The following is an 18393-nucleotide window of genomic DNA, read 5'->3' on the forward strand; positions in this document are numbered from 1 at the left end:
ACCACATAGATGTTTTCTCCATGATAATCTGTTCCTAACCTGATCTTTCACGTCTTCTAATGGTGCATTCATCGCCACGGTAACTGAGTCCATCCACCTTCCTGCTGGTCGTCCTTTTCTCCTCTTTCCTTCCTTCCGCTTTTCTCAGCATTAGAGCCTTTTCCAGAGAGCTAGGCCTTCACATAGGCCCCACAATTTGAGCCTGGTCATTTGTACCTCGAGTGAGAACTTCGGACTTATTTATTTGATGATCCATTTGTTTGTTTTCTTGGCTGTCCATGGTATTCATCCAACATCAAAGTTTAAAGGCATCAGTACACTTCCTATCCTGCTTCTTCAAAGTCCAACTTACACTTCCAAAGAGTGTCACAGGGAATACCATGCCTTGCATGATTCTGATCCTTTTGCACTAATGAACCAATGAAATATTACTGTTCCTTAATCTTATATGGGAGGTGTGCGATTTGTCCAGACCCTTCCCTGTCCCAAGTTTTCAGTTGCTTTAAAAAGACCGTATAGGCTTTACCCGTTTGGTGGGAGGACAAAATGCTGAACTAACGAGATACCTGCTGCTCTAACTTTCCATCACAGTGAAAGAATTACAACGAGCTCAGCTTCAAGTAAAAATAATAGACACTCAAAGGTGAGCTTGGTCTTCAACCTGCGACCTTCTCGGCATCTGCCGCTTTCTTAGCTGTGGGACCAGGTTGCGCCTCCATTCGCCCCCTCCGGACCCCAGCCGCTCGCGCTCCACGACGCACTCGCCCCTACTGCTTTCACCCGGGCCCCTCGCTGCGCGCAACGCAAACCTCTGCGCAAGCGCGGGGGGGCGCGCGCTCACTTCGCCAGCGAACGCCTCAGCGAGCTAAGCAGGGAGGGTGCGCGCGCGCGCGCGCTTTCTCCAAAATCTCAAAGGTGCTGGGAGATGCTGCACGCCTAGCTCCCGGCCGGAGGGGGGTAGCAGGAGCCGTCGCCGGCGATTTCCTCGGCAAGGATAGCTGCTGTTGCTGGAGAAGGAAAACAATCATGCAGAACCTTCTTCCTGGCACGGAGCTGCTGCTGGAATGAACAAGCGAGTGCACAAGTGAGGCATTGCTGAGGCGGCTCCCTGGATGGATGTGTTTAGCTTTGTCAAGATTGCTAAGCTCTCCGGGTAGGTGCTGCTGCTGCTTCTCCTCCTCCTGAGTCCTTTTTCGTAGATTTTTTCCCCCGAAATTCCTGCCGCCGCCGCCGCCGCCGCCTATACCGATTATCTTGTCAGTTCCGGTGCTGTGCTCTGTAGTGCTGGGGGCGGTAAAGAAATGGAAGGAATTCAGAGGTGAGTCGTTAATCCAACTTCCTTACCGCTCGAGTCAAGGTCTTCGTTGCCCAACTGATGGCACCTTCTCCTGGGTCGGGGCATGGAGCCGGCGATTTGTTCCGGGTACATCCGAGGGGTTTTCGGCCTGGGGGGCGGGGGAGGGCGGTTCATGGTGAAATAGGTTGGGTTCCCTCTCTTCCGGGCAAAGAGCGCTGCTTCCAGAACTCTGGCGCTGGTGCTGCACCGTGCTTATGCCCCTGGGGATGAACTTCCTTGTGGGCGATTTTCAGCGCGTTGGTAGAGTGAACTTAGGCGGAGGAAGGTCCCCCAGCCATGGTTTCCCAGTCCCTTGGATCTAAATTCTCTGGGGTGAACTTCCAGCTTTATGGGAAAAAAGGTATACTTGGAAATGCTTCACAGCTTTTTATGTGTGATTTTTTTTTAAAGAAAACATGTTCCCCCAGCTCAGAAGCTTGCCCAAACACCCATCTTTGATTTTGCTGGAGTTACGGCAGCACATCTTATCTAGTTGCATTCCTTGTGTTATTTGAAGTTAGAACTGGATCGCAAATATTTTTAGAGGAAGTGTGACATTCCCCAAACTTTGCCATCAGTGCCAGAGTATGATTCTATTTTGGTTTAGCGAAGCATAGGTGAAATGCAGCTATTCATTGTATGAGAGCCTTACCTACTCTTACTTTCGTCACAATACAGATTTACTGTAAATAGCAGAAAAGAAACCGATTTAGAGAAAAGTTAGGCCTCAGACTGCACAGAAATGTTAATGATTAGATTGAGGCTATTGAGATTTATTTCAGTGTAGTTCAGACAATTCATTGGAGGCACGTGTTATGAGAATCTACACATTCTCAAAGAAGGATGGTACAGACCTCTTAATGATCTGCTCTAGGTGCTCTCCACTGCCTTTCCCACATTAGGTCTACCTCCATAATTGCTTTGTGGAGAGGGTTCCTGGAGGCAAATGGCTGTATTTGTTCTTTTTGTTTTTTAAAATATTAATTATTGTGATGGTCGTGATATTATTTGTAATATACTTGGGTATGATTTGTATCCCAAAAGGTAGTTCTAAGAAATAGTAAACAATGAAAGGGCTTCATCTCCAGGACTTTTTGTAAGAAGTATCAAAAATCAACTTTTGATTGAATAAGAAGCATATTCCATTTTCAGAATATACTGGACAAAACATATATTTCCCTGTTCTTCAGTCACTGAAATGGGGTATAGTCCCAGAGAAAACACTTGCTGAGTAAATAAAGTAAATATATGTTTTGGGTTCTTATGAGTTATATACCTATTAAATTGATAGTTTTATATAGTACAAGTATATTAACATTAAAAAATACCACAGGTGTGAAATCGTGTACTTCCATTTGACAATGTTACATCACAGCTCTTCAGACACTTAACCTCTTATTCAAGAATTGGGTTATTCAGCAGAAGACACTTATACAATACTCTGCTATATTATCTACAGTATATTATTACAGACAAGAATAGAACCAGGTACATGTAGATGATTTACCTGCAACAACCTATTCTACCAAGTCGCTTTTTTCTCATACTCTTGGCTTTTTCCTGACCCTTTTCTAAGTTATCAAACAGTTCACTTTGTAAAGCAGCTGTTACATACTTATATAACAGTTACTTCTAGCCTAGGATCTATTGGTTTCTACCTCTTCAGCTTTAGCCCTGCCATTTTTCCCCATCACCTTTGGCATAACTTATCTTAATACTTTTGTTAGAGGTGATCACTGTTAGTTCTTCATAGAAATAAGTGGTAATGTGTAACAATACTAACATTTTAGTTAGTGGTTGACGTTTTAGAAAATCCTTGTGTGCAGTTTGGCTTTCTGAAGGAGAGTTAATATATTGCACTTAAGATGCATCCTTGTGATGAATGATAGCTACCTTGTTAGTTCCACCTTAATTTCTAAAACAGTCTTGTTATCATTGTTATTTTGGGAATGGATTATAATAATTTTATGCTACCAAATTCTTAAGTGATGGTTACTGTTTATACTGGTTTACTACTACTATTCTGGAAATAAGGAATTGGCTGTTATTCCTCCTAAGACTTTATTTGTGCTAGTATATTTGTCCAGGTGCTTTCCTTTGCCCATATCAATGTTGTTCCTGTATCTGTAAATTGCCAGGCACAGCTTAAGGCAGTTGGAACTCCTTTGAGATGCTAGAACTTCAGTTCCCACAGTCCCCTGCAATCAAAATTAATTTTGACTGGAAATTCTGGGACTTGTAATTCCTAATGTTCTTAAAGGGGTCAAATTAGTTTAAGACTTGTCTGGTTCTCCTGGGCATCACTGATAGGGATAAATAAAACATAAGGAAAGAGGGCAATACAAATGAGGCCTTAAAATACTTCCTATTCAGTGTGTGATTTTTTTTTAACCATTAGGGACAATTGCATAAAAGGAAAATAAAAACATTTAGAGAAGAAAAATCAGGGCAGGGTAGAAGACATTACTGAGATATTTGCAATTGTGAAGAACATAGCAGTGGTAAGCTACAAAGAAGAATGAAATAAAGGATTTATAACTGAGAAGAAGCAGTTATTATTAACTGAGAAGCAGCAGTAGCCAAGAGCAAACATGGGGAGAATCAGGATGTGTGTAAAGTGACATTTGCATGCTTGTCCAGGAATTATTCATTTTTATGTTTGCACTTCCATACATATTTCCACGATTTGGTGGGCATCTTGCTAATGAAATACATTGTATGTTATTTTTGGGTTATAGTCTAATACTCTTACTTGGTAACAAGTTCAAATAACTCAGTGGAAATTACTTGTCTAAATAGATTTATGCAGAATTCTACTGTCAATCATTTTTATTTAAAATTGTTTATAATTTTCTCTTTCCATACACACACGCGCATGCACACACACACACACACAGACAATTTATAAAGCTGATCTGGATTCTGTGTAAAGTTTGAGGAAGATTGTAAAGGATCAACTGTTTTGAAAACTCTCCTTCTATTCATGCAATCACTTTAATGTTAACTTAAAAGTGTTCTTGTTTTATTCTTGGTTAAATGCTTAGCTACCATGGACAGAGTCTGAGTCACATGCAAGCAAGCTCTATCAGAAAAGAAGACAGCTTTGGTATGAACTGGTTAGTAGGTATCAGTTTAGCTCAACATACATTAGCAAAAACAAAACAAAAAAGCAATTTTGTAAGTAGCCTTGTTGGCATGAAATACAGATTGGGTCTGACATTGGGATTCCTGGAATTCAAATCAGTTGATTTCAATTAGTTTTTCACATTTAGCAGCAGCATCAGTCCCTAATTTTTTTCTGATATCCTGCCCCAGGATATTCTTTGATTTTATGAACAAGAAGGAAATTCCTTATAGCAATTGTAGTGATTGCTTTGTATTCCGCTACATATGACATGCAATCATAGGAACAGAAGAAATCAGATCATTGGGTAATATATCTCAAAGTAGTCTACATTATAGCTGTGCATTGCTTCATGTTTAGAAGCAAAAATGTGCTTCAGAGTGCACAGGGCTGATAACATGCCTGCCTGCAGTTTCTTAAAATAGCTGTTTCTTTTCTCAGGATTGTGCAGTTGCACAGCTACACTGAAAGACTGAAAAAGAGACAAGCTTGGTTTAAAGTGTTGCAGGCAGGTCCTATATGTGTACTCCTGAGTACCCTGAATAATTTTGGGCCTTTGGATTTATACAGATTTAGTCTTTTAGACTGGGCCTTTTTGTAGCCCAGTTAGAAGTTTTCATTGATTAAACAAGAAAAGTGTTTACGTTAGGTAGTCTTTTGTTAGTCTTCTAACAAAAATAATTGGGACTGCAATTTCTGTTGCTAAGCGATGCAGTCATAAAGCATGACATCATGTGTCTGCATTGGTTAGTTAAGGCATTCCTGGCAGTCCTCGCTGATGTCATTTCGCAAGGATTGTGGGTTGTTCAGCAAGGATCTCCTCACAACCTTCTGCCAGCTTCCAACAAGCAAACACAATGGGGAAGCCACCAGGAAGCCCTAAGTCCCTGGCAAGCTGGCTGGCGGGTTGCTGCTGCGGCACAGCGCGATTGTAGCTGGGCAGAAGGTGGCCACTGGGTGGGGGCGTGTGCGCTGGTGGCTGTCATGGTGTGGCACAAGTATAGCGGGGCTGAGGGGGCTGCTGCTGGTGAGGGAGGGTGTGCCAGTAGCTGTTGCAGTGCCATGTGCTCCATAGTTTGGGGACTGTGCTGCAGGTGCGTGCGTGCTATGGAGGGATCTCATACTCCATAGCCAGACTCTTTGGGAGAAAAAGCCGCAGGAGGGGGAGTGACTAGGAGCAATTTGCAACTTTCCCTTCTCCACTGACTGCTTGTGGGAAGCCAGCAGGGAAGGTCGCAAATGGTGATCACATGACAGTGGATGCTACTATGGTCATAAGCATGAGCTGGTTGCCAAGTGCCTGGATTGCGATCACGTGACTGTGGGGGTGCTGGGCTGGCCAGAACTTTGAGGGCTGATTGTAAGTACCCGTCACTTAGCACTGTCATAACTTTGAACAGTTGCTCAATGAGTGGTCATCAACCAAGGACTACCTGAAGTTGTATTAATTATTTAATACTTTAAAAGAGTATATCTTTACATCTGGTATAATTTTTCAGTAGATAAGAGCAATTTATGTTTTCTACAATTAAGTTTGTAGATAATATAATTTTGTAATTCTCTGTATTTGTGTAAGGTAATCTAATGTGGGAGTGCTGGTCACAAAGTATCCATTTATCAGAAGAAAAACCAATAGTCTGTAACTCCACCACACCCCAATTAATTTTTGTATTTGTTTTGAGCAGGAACACTTCTAAACAATGCACTGGATTATTTTTTAGAATGCCTATAGAGCTGGGGGATGCTGCTCCATAGGGTAGGTGCTGTCATAAAGACATGGCTCTGGTTTCCAACAGGATGACATTGTTTAATGGAAGAGTCTATTAGTATGCTCTCTCTGCTAGATCTGGTAAGTCAAGTGGAGACAGTGGGAGATAAGCAGTCCTGCAAATAGCAAGGATATATGTTATATGTGATAACTAGCACCTTGAATTGCACCTAGGAGCCAGTGCAGTTTGCAAAGCAGAGGTGTTATATGGGAATAATGAGAAATGCCAGAAAGGGACTGCATCGCTGCATTCTGGACCAGCTGCAGCTTCCAAGTGCCCCATGAAGAGCATGGTAAAGTAATCCAAATGGGAAGTGACTAAGGCATGAGTCATCTTTGAGCAGGAGCTATGAATCCAGGAGGATCCCAAAATTGCACACGGACTCTGATTGTAGAGGTACATCCCCAGCCAGAGTTAAAGATAGACAATCTCCAGGACTGCATACCCTTAAAAGCCATGGTGACTCAGTCTTGCCAGGGTTGAGCAAAACTGTTCTCCCCCATCCAGATCCTCACAGCCTCCAGGTATTGGGAAAGGACCTCTCGAATCCTTGGTTGCCCCAGTGTAGAGATGTACAACTGGGTATCATCAGCATACTGATAATACCACACCCCATGCTGACAGATGACCTTACCCAGTGGCTTCATGTAGATGTCAAATAGAAATGGGAAAGGGTAGAGCCCCGAGGCACCTCACAAATCACCTTGGGCTCAACTTCTGCCCCATACCAACATTGATTGGAACCAGTCCCAGGAGGGGAACTACAATAATAATAATAATAATAATAACAACAACAACAACAACAACTCAGGATAGACTGTTAGTATAGCTCCTGCTTCCCTACGAGGAGATGTGATACTAGAGCATTCCAGAGCCATCAGGGAATTATCCGGCCATGACAAAGGGCTGATGGTAACATCTTCCAACTCCAGATCACCTTGCCACTGCCCTGAGATAGAACTAGGTCTAATGTTTGGCCTCTGCTATGAGTCAGGCCAGAGATGACTTGGATCAAGTCCATGGCTGCCATGGTGGTCATGAACTCCTGAACTGCCTCTGAGTCCACACCCAAGGGCAGCAGATTGAAGTCCCCCAAATTATAAGTCTGGGAAACTCCACCACCAATCTGGCCTCAGACTTCAGCAGTTCTGGCAGGGAGGCTGCTGTGCAGTAGCCTGATCCCTACAGCCCAATTTCACAAACAAGACCTCACACTCAGCAATCTGTGGAGTGGCACCCCAAAGCCATCTAATACAGTGAATGAAGTGAGAATATGTGTTAGCTCATGTCAGCTGCACTAAAAAGACCAGGCCAGATCAACTCCCCAGGAAGACTATAATTATACTTTACTGAGATAGACTATAATAACAGAATCTTGCAAGTCTGATTGTGCTATCCCTCCCCTCTTTCTTATACCCCAGTAATTTAGGGAGGCATTTACCTGAACTGCTTCTGAATATTATCTTGCATCCCAGGACTTAAAGAATGTTTCAGTCATCCTTGCCTAGATAATGGTTTTTACATATTTCTGTCAAGGTCACCTCCCTTGCTCTCTACAGAAACAGGTGATATGTTTGAAAATAGTAGATTGGTACTCTGTAATTTGCTTCACCTATATTCAGCCTGAATCCTTAAATGTGTACTTATAATATAAAGCTACAAGCATAACCCCTGTGGATTTTGGATAACAGGGATCACTTTTCTAGAAGATTAATAGCATTTAAGATAGAGCTTTTGCAGTGTGATACATCTAGACAAGACCTTCATCAATGAAGCTTTCTTTAATTTCCATGTTACATTGATTAGCTGCAAACAGCAGATCTTATCTAAAGGTAAAAGGAAACATATTTGACCAGCAATTTTGAATTTACTGGAATTGTTTACTGCCTGCTGTGAATGTCAATTCGTTTAGGCATGGCATGACAATTAAGGTTATTCTAGATAATAGCACCTATTTGGTAAAGAACAAAAGGATTGCACGACATTTGTTAAATTTTATGATATAAATTGCTGTGGTTCTCTTTCCTGAATGGTTGGTTCCAGTTGGTGGTGGTGAATGCAGAGAAGTTGAGCTCACAGTTCTATTATAGGTATAGTAGGGCTTGGATATTTCTCCTGTAATAATTATATGAAGCTGCTGGGAAGATCATATGTCAGCGTGGGATGAGATATTAATGTGTGGACAATACCTAGTTATACATCACCACCCCAGGTTAGATGTATGAATGGTGAAACACTTATTTATTAATTTTTATTTTGTTAAAACATTTATATTGACAGCCAGCTCGAACCATGGGTGGCGTACAGAAAATAAGAGGATAAAACTATAATCAATCAACACAAAAATAACGTATTTCATTAGAACATATTGAAATGGTTAAATGGTGATCAGTACTGAAATCTCAACAATTGGGGACTGAGGTTATCCTGACTCCAAGAGCCAGGGAAATACCTAGGTCTTAACCACCTCCCTAAAGGTCTGTCAGGTTAGAGCCAACTGTATGTTGAGGGAAGAAAAAGGGCAGGGGCAAGTACAGAGAAGATGTAGCTTCTGGGTCCCATAGGATGTAATGGGAAGAAGGAATAACCTTCAGGAACAGGAGAAAGAGCCACAACCAAGGCAGTGGTCAGATAAAAGAAATCTGAGTCTGGGCCAGAACTGTAACCTGAATAAGTGTCTCAGGCAAGACCTTCCCTAGTTCTCACGAAGATAAAGAGAGGGAGGGGAAGAGCATTCAGATTTGTAAGATTTTGATACTATAACCTTATAATATAAAAGTGGTATTAGCATGCATGACTTAGGTTTCCTAGCCTGGTCTACCTTGGAGGGCTGACATAAAAATACATTACTTTGATGAAGAGATCCAGAAGGCCTGGTCTTTGTTGGAGCACGTGCGATAGATAGATAACCTTGGAAGCAGGTGATAACCTGGCTCTATGCCACGTAGGGCTTTGCAGGTGATAGAGGAAGCCAGTGCAGCTGACACAGTAGAGGTATTATATGGGTGTAACATGGGATGCCCATAACTACCTGCACTGCCAGATTTGGGATCCTTTGAAGCTTTTGGGTGGCCTCCAAGGTTAGTGCCATGTAGAATGCATTGATATGATCATGGTATCTCCCCTGCCAGGTAAGCATTGATATAATCTAATTGGGAGGTAACTAAGCTGGGTGACTTTGGGCCAGTCAGCCCAACTCACCTCACAGGGTTTTTGTTGTGGGGAAAAAGGGAGGATGAAGGAGTATTAGGTATGTTTGCTGCTTGAGTTATTTATAAAAATAATAAAGGTGAGATAAAAAAATCTAAAATATATAAAATAAATAAATGACTGTGAGCAGGGCCCCATAATCCATGAATGGACCAAGTGAAAGTTAAGATGCAAATGGCCCCCAGTCATAGCTGCCACCTACTCTTTCAGCAGGAGCTGTGAGTCCAGGAGGACCCCCAGATTGTGAACTGTACTGAAGCTGAGTGATCCTATCCCGATTAAAGGATATCTTTCCAGTTCCTAGATCTATGGGTTCTACCCCTGCCCCGCCACCTGGGCTTTGATTGGCTAAGCTGAAGCCTGTTCTTATGCATGTAGACCCGTATGGCTCCAGACACGGAGTGAACTATGACAGTTTTACTTGGATAGTGGGGGACAGAGATGTACAATTGAGTATCATCAGCATACTGAGAAGAGAGGGAGAATGGAGTCCCTAGGAATCACATAAACCAGGGGTCTTGGACTATGCAATCCTGCACAAACACTGACTTGCCCCAGAGGAAGGAGAAGAACCACTGCAGAACAGTGACTCCTACTCCCTTCCCTCTAAGCTGGTCCAGAAGGATACCATAGTTGATGATATTTAAGGCTGCCAAGATACTGAGGAGGGCTAAGATGGATTCACTACTCCCATCCTGAGCTACCAGAGGTCATTAACAAGTGATCCAAAGCTGTTTCAGTAACATATTCCAGGCTGAAACCAGGCTGAAAATAGTCTAGATAATCTGCTTCCTCCATGAGTGGCCCTCTCCATGTGGGCTGATCACCTTCTCAACAAATTTCTTCAAAAAGGGAAGGTTTGAGACTGTATAGAAAGTGTCCAGATCTGTGGGAACTAGTGATGGTTTTGCCTTTTTCATCCCCTCCCTCAAGGAGGCATCGCTGAGTTCCCTCTGTGTCTGCTCCCAGGAAGAGGGCACATCCATAAGCCTGAGGCTCTTCACTGCCAGCCCAGAGATGGCATTGAGCAACACAGGGAGAGAAGCTGTTATGTATGAGAGAGGCTGGTACAGTAGCAACAATCCCAACTGATCCCCAAGGCTCAGCCTCACAAGTAAGATCTCACACCCAGTTATCTGCAGAGCGGGACCCCTGACAACCCTCAGAGTTATCCCAAAATACAATAGTATTCTACTGCCCTGGCCATGAGACTGTGGCTGGTGCCAAACCTGAGACCTGACCAGGTATATTTTAGAGAGGTATACGCCCTCTCCCCACGCCAAGCCAGATCTCAGTAATGCATGCAAGGTTGGCCCCCTTATCCAATATTAGTATGGGCACTGTCTGTGTCTGGAGACTGTTAGGAATTGTCCTGGAGTAATGACTCCTGCTCAAGCAGCAGATAAAGGTCATGGCCATAAGAAGTTTTGTACAACTGAATCCTGTGCATCAGTTGCAAGTCTTCCATGACTAGGAGGTGTTGCATTTGTTCAGACCTTCATCTTCTCAAGACTGGATTATTGCAATTCACTCTACAGGAACAAACAGTCAAGATATATGCTACAGACTAGCACTTGGAAGAATAGCCATGAAGGCTCTGGAAAAGATATTCCAGTGCTGTGATATGTCTATACCTATGAAGATAAGAACCATGAGACAATGTTTTTCCCTTTGATAATCTAGTGAAAGTTAGATTTTGAAGAAACAGGATAAAAGGAGTATTGATGCCTTTGAAAGTTGGTGTTGGAGAAGACTCATGAGAATATCATGGACAGCCAAGAAAATAAACAAGTGGATCATAAAACAAATTAATCCATAGCTCACTTGAGGCTCAAATAACCAGGCTAAAATTATCATACGTTACACACATTATGTGAAGACCTAGCTCTCATGAGAGGTATATAACACTTGGAAAAATAGAAGGAAAGGGAAAAAAAGAATGACCAGCAGTAAGGCGGATGGACTACAATGGTAATTGGTAAGCCTTTGCAAGATCTGAAGGATCAGGTTGGGAACAGTTTGTTCTAGAGAAAATCTGTCTATGTGGTTGCTAAGAATCACACCAACTTGATGACACATAATTATTAAGGTACTTTCTGCTCTTACATGTGATTGCTTTAGAATAACATAGGTAACTATTACAACAGAGTCCAATAAATGAATATTTAAATATGTATGAGCCACAGAACCTTTGCTTAGTTTTTTTTTCCTTTCTTCTCTTTACCTTTGCATAGCTTTGACTAGTAAGCTTACTGCTTTTTTTCCTAAGGGAAATAAATATGGCTACAAACTTTGTCATATTCAGGTTGGATTACTTCACAATAGCTTTGTGAGCCTATCTTTAAAAATGTTGGGAAACTTCAGTCAGAGGAAGAATGCCTCATGCAGAATATTGGTTTCACTTAATGGAGCATATTACTCTAGCGTTAATGGAACATATACAGATATCTAATTTGTGCTTTACTTATAATTCTATAAGTGGTATTATTTAAATGGCCAACATAGGAGAAGTCTCCGTAACTTTTGCCATAGCCGATTTTTTTTCTTGGGAGATAGATTGCTTTGGGGTAAGAGATAGGAACTTTTGAGTTGTGTCAAAGTTGTGGGATGTCCCTCTTTTGTACACTCAGGTGGCTTTCTCTATCATATTTATTTATTGACTTGATATCCCATCTTCTTCTCTGAAATCTAAAAGAGGATAATGTTTCTGTGTGTGTGTGTGTGTGTGTGTAAGATTGTTACTATTATATATTTTGATTTTAACTGGCCTTAGGGCTGTAATAAACATGATGATGAAAGAGAATAATGTAAGGGTCTCACCTAATTATATTTCCACAACAACCCTATAATGTGGAGAGAAAATGACGAGAGAGAATTAGTGACTAGAATGAATGGTAGAGATTTGAACCTGATTCTCCCCAAACCAAATCTTATACCGTAAGTGTATTATCTTAACTCTCCAGATGGACGGTTAAACCATTATTATTTCTATAGACTTTTGGATTCTTTTAATGTTACAAATGGCTTTTGATATAGCTCTGGTTTTTAATTCTCTGCATTTTTATCTTCTGTTCTTACTGTGGTTTTTATATTATAAGGTATCTTGGGTGCTCTTTATAGTTAGATTTTAAAGAAACTCCTTTAATCAAATTTAATCAGCTTTTCTTCTGTATTTAACCAATAGAGCCATTCACCTTTACTGTGGAGCTGGGGACAGTTGAAAACTGTACCTTCTTACACTACATAGGTTCAGCAGCAAAACAGTGGGATAAACTTTGAGCTGAATGGCTCAATTTCCTGTAGTGAATCCACTGTACTGAGCATACAGTATAAACATATACATGTAATATTTAACAATTATTTATTAAATTTCTATGTGTTGAATTCTTCCAGCCACTTGCAACAGTAAACCATGTGATAAAATAATACATCCATGATAATAAACCAAACCCACATTTAATTCAGAAAAACTTAATACAAGATAATAATTAAAATTAAAAATTAATCAAATATTTTACTAATTATCAGTTACAAATTTACAGATGGGGAACATTCAGAGTATATACTTGTTAATTATTGGTTTATTACCCAAGCCATGGTTTGCTTGACCATAGTTCAGAGAATAAAGCACAGTGGGCTAGGATCATGCAATATATTAAGACAAACCAAATCAACCAAGATATGCTTAGTGCAAAGTGTGAATCCAGTCTACTTGGAATGTAACATTCTGGAAGAAGTTAAGGTTCTGAATTTTTGCAACGCCTCTTTTACGTTATGGCTGCTATTTTAAATATGCTTCTTTACAAAATAATCCCTTTTAAATTTGAGCTACTACTAAATGAATATGCTTTGGATTCTATTAGGGTTATTTTTAGAAGTTGAATATATTCTATTTTTCCTACATTTTTCAACCTGGCATCTTTTATATGTGTTGGGATGGAAACTGAAAATTTCCCAGCTGGTAGCCCCTAGACACTAAGAAGCATCCCACTGAGGAAGGTTGCTGTTGAATATATAGCCAGCAGTAAATGTTCAATTTTTAAACACACATTTTCTCCTGTATGGGTAACCTTCAGATCCATGCATTTTTCTTCTCTTTCTTATTTGCTGATATTAATCACAGATTAATTTTTGTGAATTTCTTCTTTTAAAAATAGTTTTTAAGATACTCTTTTTCAAAACGTTGATTTTGCTACCAAGATAAAAGGAAGGCATCTTTTTATAACTATTTTCATTTTAATTAATTAATTATTTTTTATTTATTTGAATTTATTAACTCCAATGGACATTAAACAAAAACCTGTTCTAAATTTAAATACTGGCAAGAATAGGGTAGTGAATACACATCCACATTATGTAAAGAAGAGTCTTGATTATGTTGACATGACTAATACAGATTATAAAAGATTTCTTCTTTATTTAAAGTTTTATAAAGGGAAGAATTAGATGCTGTATAAACATATTTTATTCAGCATTATGTTGTTATGCGTAACAGGGAGGAATTGAAGAGAATAATTATGTTGCCAGCTGCAAAGATAAATATAAAAATATTTTTTTTCCCTTTCAGTAGTAAAGTTGTCTGAACTATTAATCTGTTCTTATAAAATCAGAGAAAAGCTAGAGTAGGACCAAACAAGGAAATTCTTGGAGAAAAGAGTTATATGTTTAAATGCATCTATTACCTACCCACAAATTTAAGGAAATACCTCTTTTTGTCTCAGTAGAAATTACTGGAATCCTCTCCAAATGAGACTGCAGAGATTGTATTGAATATATTTTTTAAAAAAATCTCTGGATAAAAAACTTCAGCATCATATACATAGTAGGAAACCTTAATTGCAATTTTTGTACAAAATGAATCAAAGTAGGGCTGAGAAGGCATGAGTCACAAGTCACTGGAAAAGTTATTTCTGGTTTCACTAAATTTTGTGTATGGCATTTTTTATAACGCTAGTTCTGTTTTTCTTCTTTGTGTTTATAACCTGGACTACACTTTTATTAAGAAATAATTTCGAGAATTATCCATGGCATGTTTATTTATTTCTTTTTCTTTTAATTTACTTGCAAAAAGAAAAGAAGAAGGGGAAAGGGGGAAAAAGCCCTGTAAGACAATACTTGTTTCATAGACTGAGGAAAACTAATTTTATATGTAGGGGCTGTGCATGGTGGTCAAATGATTTGGAAGAACAGCTTTGGACCTTGCCCAACACCTTTTTTCTGTTTGTAAAGCACACCCATCTGTTCCAGTCTTTTGCGAGTCTGAAAAAATTGCTGCTGCAATCATTAATTAAATCATTAAAGCAGTGTGTCTTTAATGTGATTCTTAAAGCAGCAATGTCTTTTTGGATTTAATAGCAGTATCGTTCCAATTTTAGTACAAACAAGTGCTTTAATAGCAGTAAAGCACTGTTCTTGTGTGAAGCACTTTAAGTTTAAAGCAGAATTATTTTTGAAATCTGCATACAGCACTATTACTTATGAATTAATGTCATATTATACAACTGAATTATTAACATTTAAATCAGAATTCATAACAATAACAATGGAGGTGTGAAATTAAGCATATACATTTCTAAGACTCCCAGTGATGAAATGTATCTTCAACCTAGAGAGGAACCTTCTTCAGTTCTTTGTGTAACTAATACACAGTGGGGGTGTTTCCAACATTGTTTTATCTGTATATATCATTAAATAGTATCATAATAGTTGTCCTGTTAGTTTCCAAGAAGTCAAAAGAACCAGGGAATCTAAAAAACAATCAAATACTTTATATACTTTATAGAAACAAACATCTTCCAAAAGGGAGCCATTATAGCACACAACCATATCATATGGTCCATTATTGAATTCTGAGCACATGTTCAACAATCATCTGTTCCTTTTTCCTTAAAGGAATGTGTAGGAACACGGAACAATCCTTTTTATTAAATAAATAATTTAAATCCATTGGAATGTGATATTTAGATAATGAAATGGTTTTCCATTGACAACTGGGTAATGAATATCTCTCTTCTTTTTTCCATGCCACCTTATACCCTTGAACATGTAATTTAGTGAATTCTAGTAATGATTGAAAAATTGTTCTTAGTTTAATATTTTGTAAATAAAAGCAAATCTTCCAATGCTAGCAGGGATTCTGAGGTGCCTAGAATTGCTGGGCCTTATTTAGAGATTGGCCCATATCTTTTGGGCAAATGATATGTATACTTGCAGTTCCTCAAACATCAAACAATCATTATCAGAGCCTATTAATTGGCCTAAGGTATATATTCTGCATTCCACTCATGTTCTCCAGGAAAAGAATTGCCTTTATATTTTCAAGATCAAATTTCTCCTTATTGTTAATTTAGCACAATCATAAGGATCAAATCAGACCTGGCATGTTAGTGAATGCACACTGACTGAGTAGCTAGAAACAGAGGACATTTTTTATTCACCAATATCACTGGACCATTACACTTTCCAACTTAAAACCAGTATCAAATATACCAATACCAGGATGGTCAGTGAAGGCAAGTTGAGGATTGTTATCTTAAGAAAGTGTAATGGGATCTAAGAGTAACCTTGAGGAACAGGAGAAGAGCCACAACCAAGATCATGATCAGATAAAAGAAATTTAAGTCCAAAGCAGAAATGTAATTTGAGAAAACATCTCATACTTGACCTTCCCTAGTTCTCATGAAGAAAAAGAGAGGGACAGGGAAGAGTGTTCTTACAGTATCAGTACTGCAAGATTCTGTTACTTTAACCATATAATAGAAATAGTTTTAGCATTCATAACTTTCTATTTCTAAGACTCCCAGTGATGAAATGTATCTTCAACATAGAGAGGAACCTTCTTCAGATCTTTGTGTAACTAATACACAGTGGGTGTGTTTCCAACATTGTTTTATCTGTGTATATCTTATATCAAGTCCCTCCTTGGGGGGAGATGGGCGGTGATAAATTTGATTAATAAATAAATAAAATAAATAAACTTTGGTTTTCTAGTCTGGCCTACCTCAAAGGGCTAACAGAAAGACAGTGTGTCTTGTGGTGTAACCTTAACAGTAGAAAACTAAACACATCTTTGATAAGTGTAAATTGAAAGAAAACACATGACAGGATTTCCCCAAATTACTTTCCAATAGCACGTTATATTTTTGAAAATTTAAAGACTAAATAGAAGAATACAACTTATGGATAAATTAGCCATGTAAAAATATATTAGAGAGAGATACAGCCCCAAATTTTATTTTTCTGTTTATTTATTGAACTTATATAACTGCCCATCTCACACATGTGACTCTGGGCAGTGTACACAAAACACAGAGCTAAGCAAGCAACATAATTTAAACACAATTAAAAACCAGTTATAATTCAGTTAATAAACTATAATAACAAAAAGACAGGGGAGAGTGCATTCTAAACTTATACACAGTGCAGCCATTTAACAAACTCCACACTTCCATGGGATCCCCAGGCATGATGGCAAAGCCATGTCTTCAGGGAATTCTGGAAGGCCAATAGGGTTGGGGCCAATCTCACCGGGGGGGGGGGACTGATGTTCCAAAGGGTGGGTGCTTGTTTATATTTCCTGTTTTTAATGTTTAAACAATTTGTAAACCTCCCAGAGTTGAGCAACATCATCATCATCATCATCATCATCATCATCTGGAGCACAAGAAGCTTGGGAAAATTTATCCTAAGTTATATAAATACTAAACTGAATTCTGGAAAAATGTGGTGCCTTTATGATTATGTGATAATCTTCAGCTTTATATGGACTCTTCAACAGATTAAACAATTCTTGAAAAATCTCCTTACAAGCTGTCTGACCTTTTACCCTTTTACATGAGTAAATAAATGATTCTTGAAAGAATCAGTGGCTAGATTGGATTTGGTGATGCTACTGTCATTCTTGTACTGTTTACAATGATTCGTATCTTGCATTTAAAAATATCTCACACCCTCACTATTACTGCCAGTACTGAGAGCAAAAAAATTGTGGAGGATGCTAACATATAGCCACACTTTCTGACATAGTGGTGAGAAAAGAGGAAGCTGACTTGCCTATGAAAAGAAAAATAAAAGTAGCATATAATTTAAAATAATTCTGAGGCATACCTATTTTAAAATTATCAGTAATGTCTACTTAGTTTAGTTCATATGTGAATTTATGTGTGTTCTTCACCTTTTGATTTTAGGATTTTATTTCAATGATGTTGGGATTGATCTTTTAAATGTTGTTGGGATTGATCTCACTGTTACTTTCTCCCTCAGTAATATACTTTTTCATAAAAGAAACCTGTTTTATTTATGTCAAAGATAAGGTGATATTTTTACATGAATAGAATGAAATATTTTTAAACTGGAAAGTGGAACAGTAATATTTATAACTGAGCTAGAATTTTTTTTAAAAAAAATCCACTGCAGTTTTTGAAAAGCTTGCCTTTGTGTCCTGCCAAGCTGAATGGACCCTCAGAGCTGTGTGTTACGATAGACAGATGTTTAACATCTTGATCTAAACAGCCCAGAAAAACCTTAGATGTCCTGCTTTTACTGTTGTGACCAGAAAATGTCTGTGGGTAATTCTAGCAGATTTTCTTGATTATGGTTTCTGACTATTCAGACAAATGCCTTCTCTGGTCAGTGCTGATTTATTTTTGGTAAATTTTAATGTGCTTCTATGCTACTGCTTTTTTAAACACGTTCCATGTTTTAAGGATGATATACATATTCTGAATTTCTTAAAAGAATTTTATTCCTATACATACTTAAATTCCCATTGAATTTAATAAGGGTCACTTATGAGTCTGTCTGTCTGTCTATCCATCGTAATCTATCAATGGTTACATTGCCAATAATAAAACAAGATAATCAGAAACGGGCATGGGCATGGAAAGCTGAAATTGTGTTTGTTGTTTATTCGTTTAGTCGCTCCTGACTCTTCGTGACTTCATGGACCAGCCCAC

At 38.9% G+C, this 18393-nt stretch overlaps 1 protein-coding gene across 1 annotated transcript in view; it reads left to right on the forward strand.

Annotated features, from left to right (window-relative positions):
* The first annotated feature begins 926 nt into the window (after window positions 1-926).
* The window catches only part of FRMPD4 (FERM and PDZ domain containing 4), a 243355-nt gene continuing 225888 nt past the window's right edge, over window positions 927-18393 (forward strand). The window contains exon 1 of the mRNA XM_063305095.1: window positions 927-1153. Coding sequence (XP_063161165.1) covers window positions 1113-1153 — 41 coding nt within the window. The 5' untranslated portion in view covers window positions 927-1112. The remainder of the gene's footprint in view (window positions 1154-18393) is intronic.

Source organism: Candoia aspera, chromosome 5, assembly GCF_035149785.1.
Source record: "Candoia aspera isolate rCanAsp1 chromosome 5, rCanAsp1.hap2, whole genome shotgun sequence".
In the NCBI taxonomy this organism is placed as follows: domain Eukaryota; kingdom Metazoa; phylum Chordata; class Lepidosauria; order Squamata; family Boidae; genus Candoia; species Candoia aspera.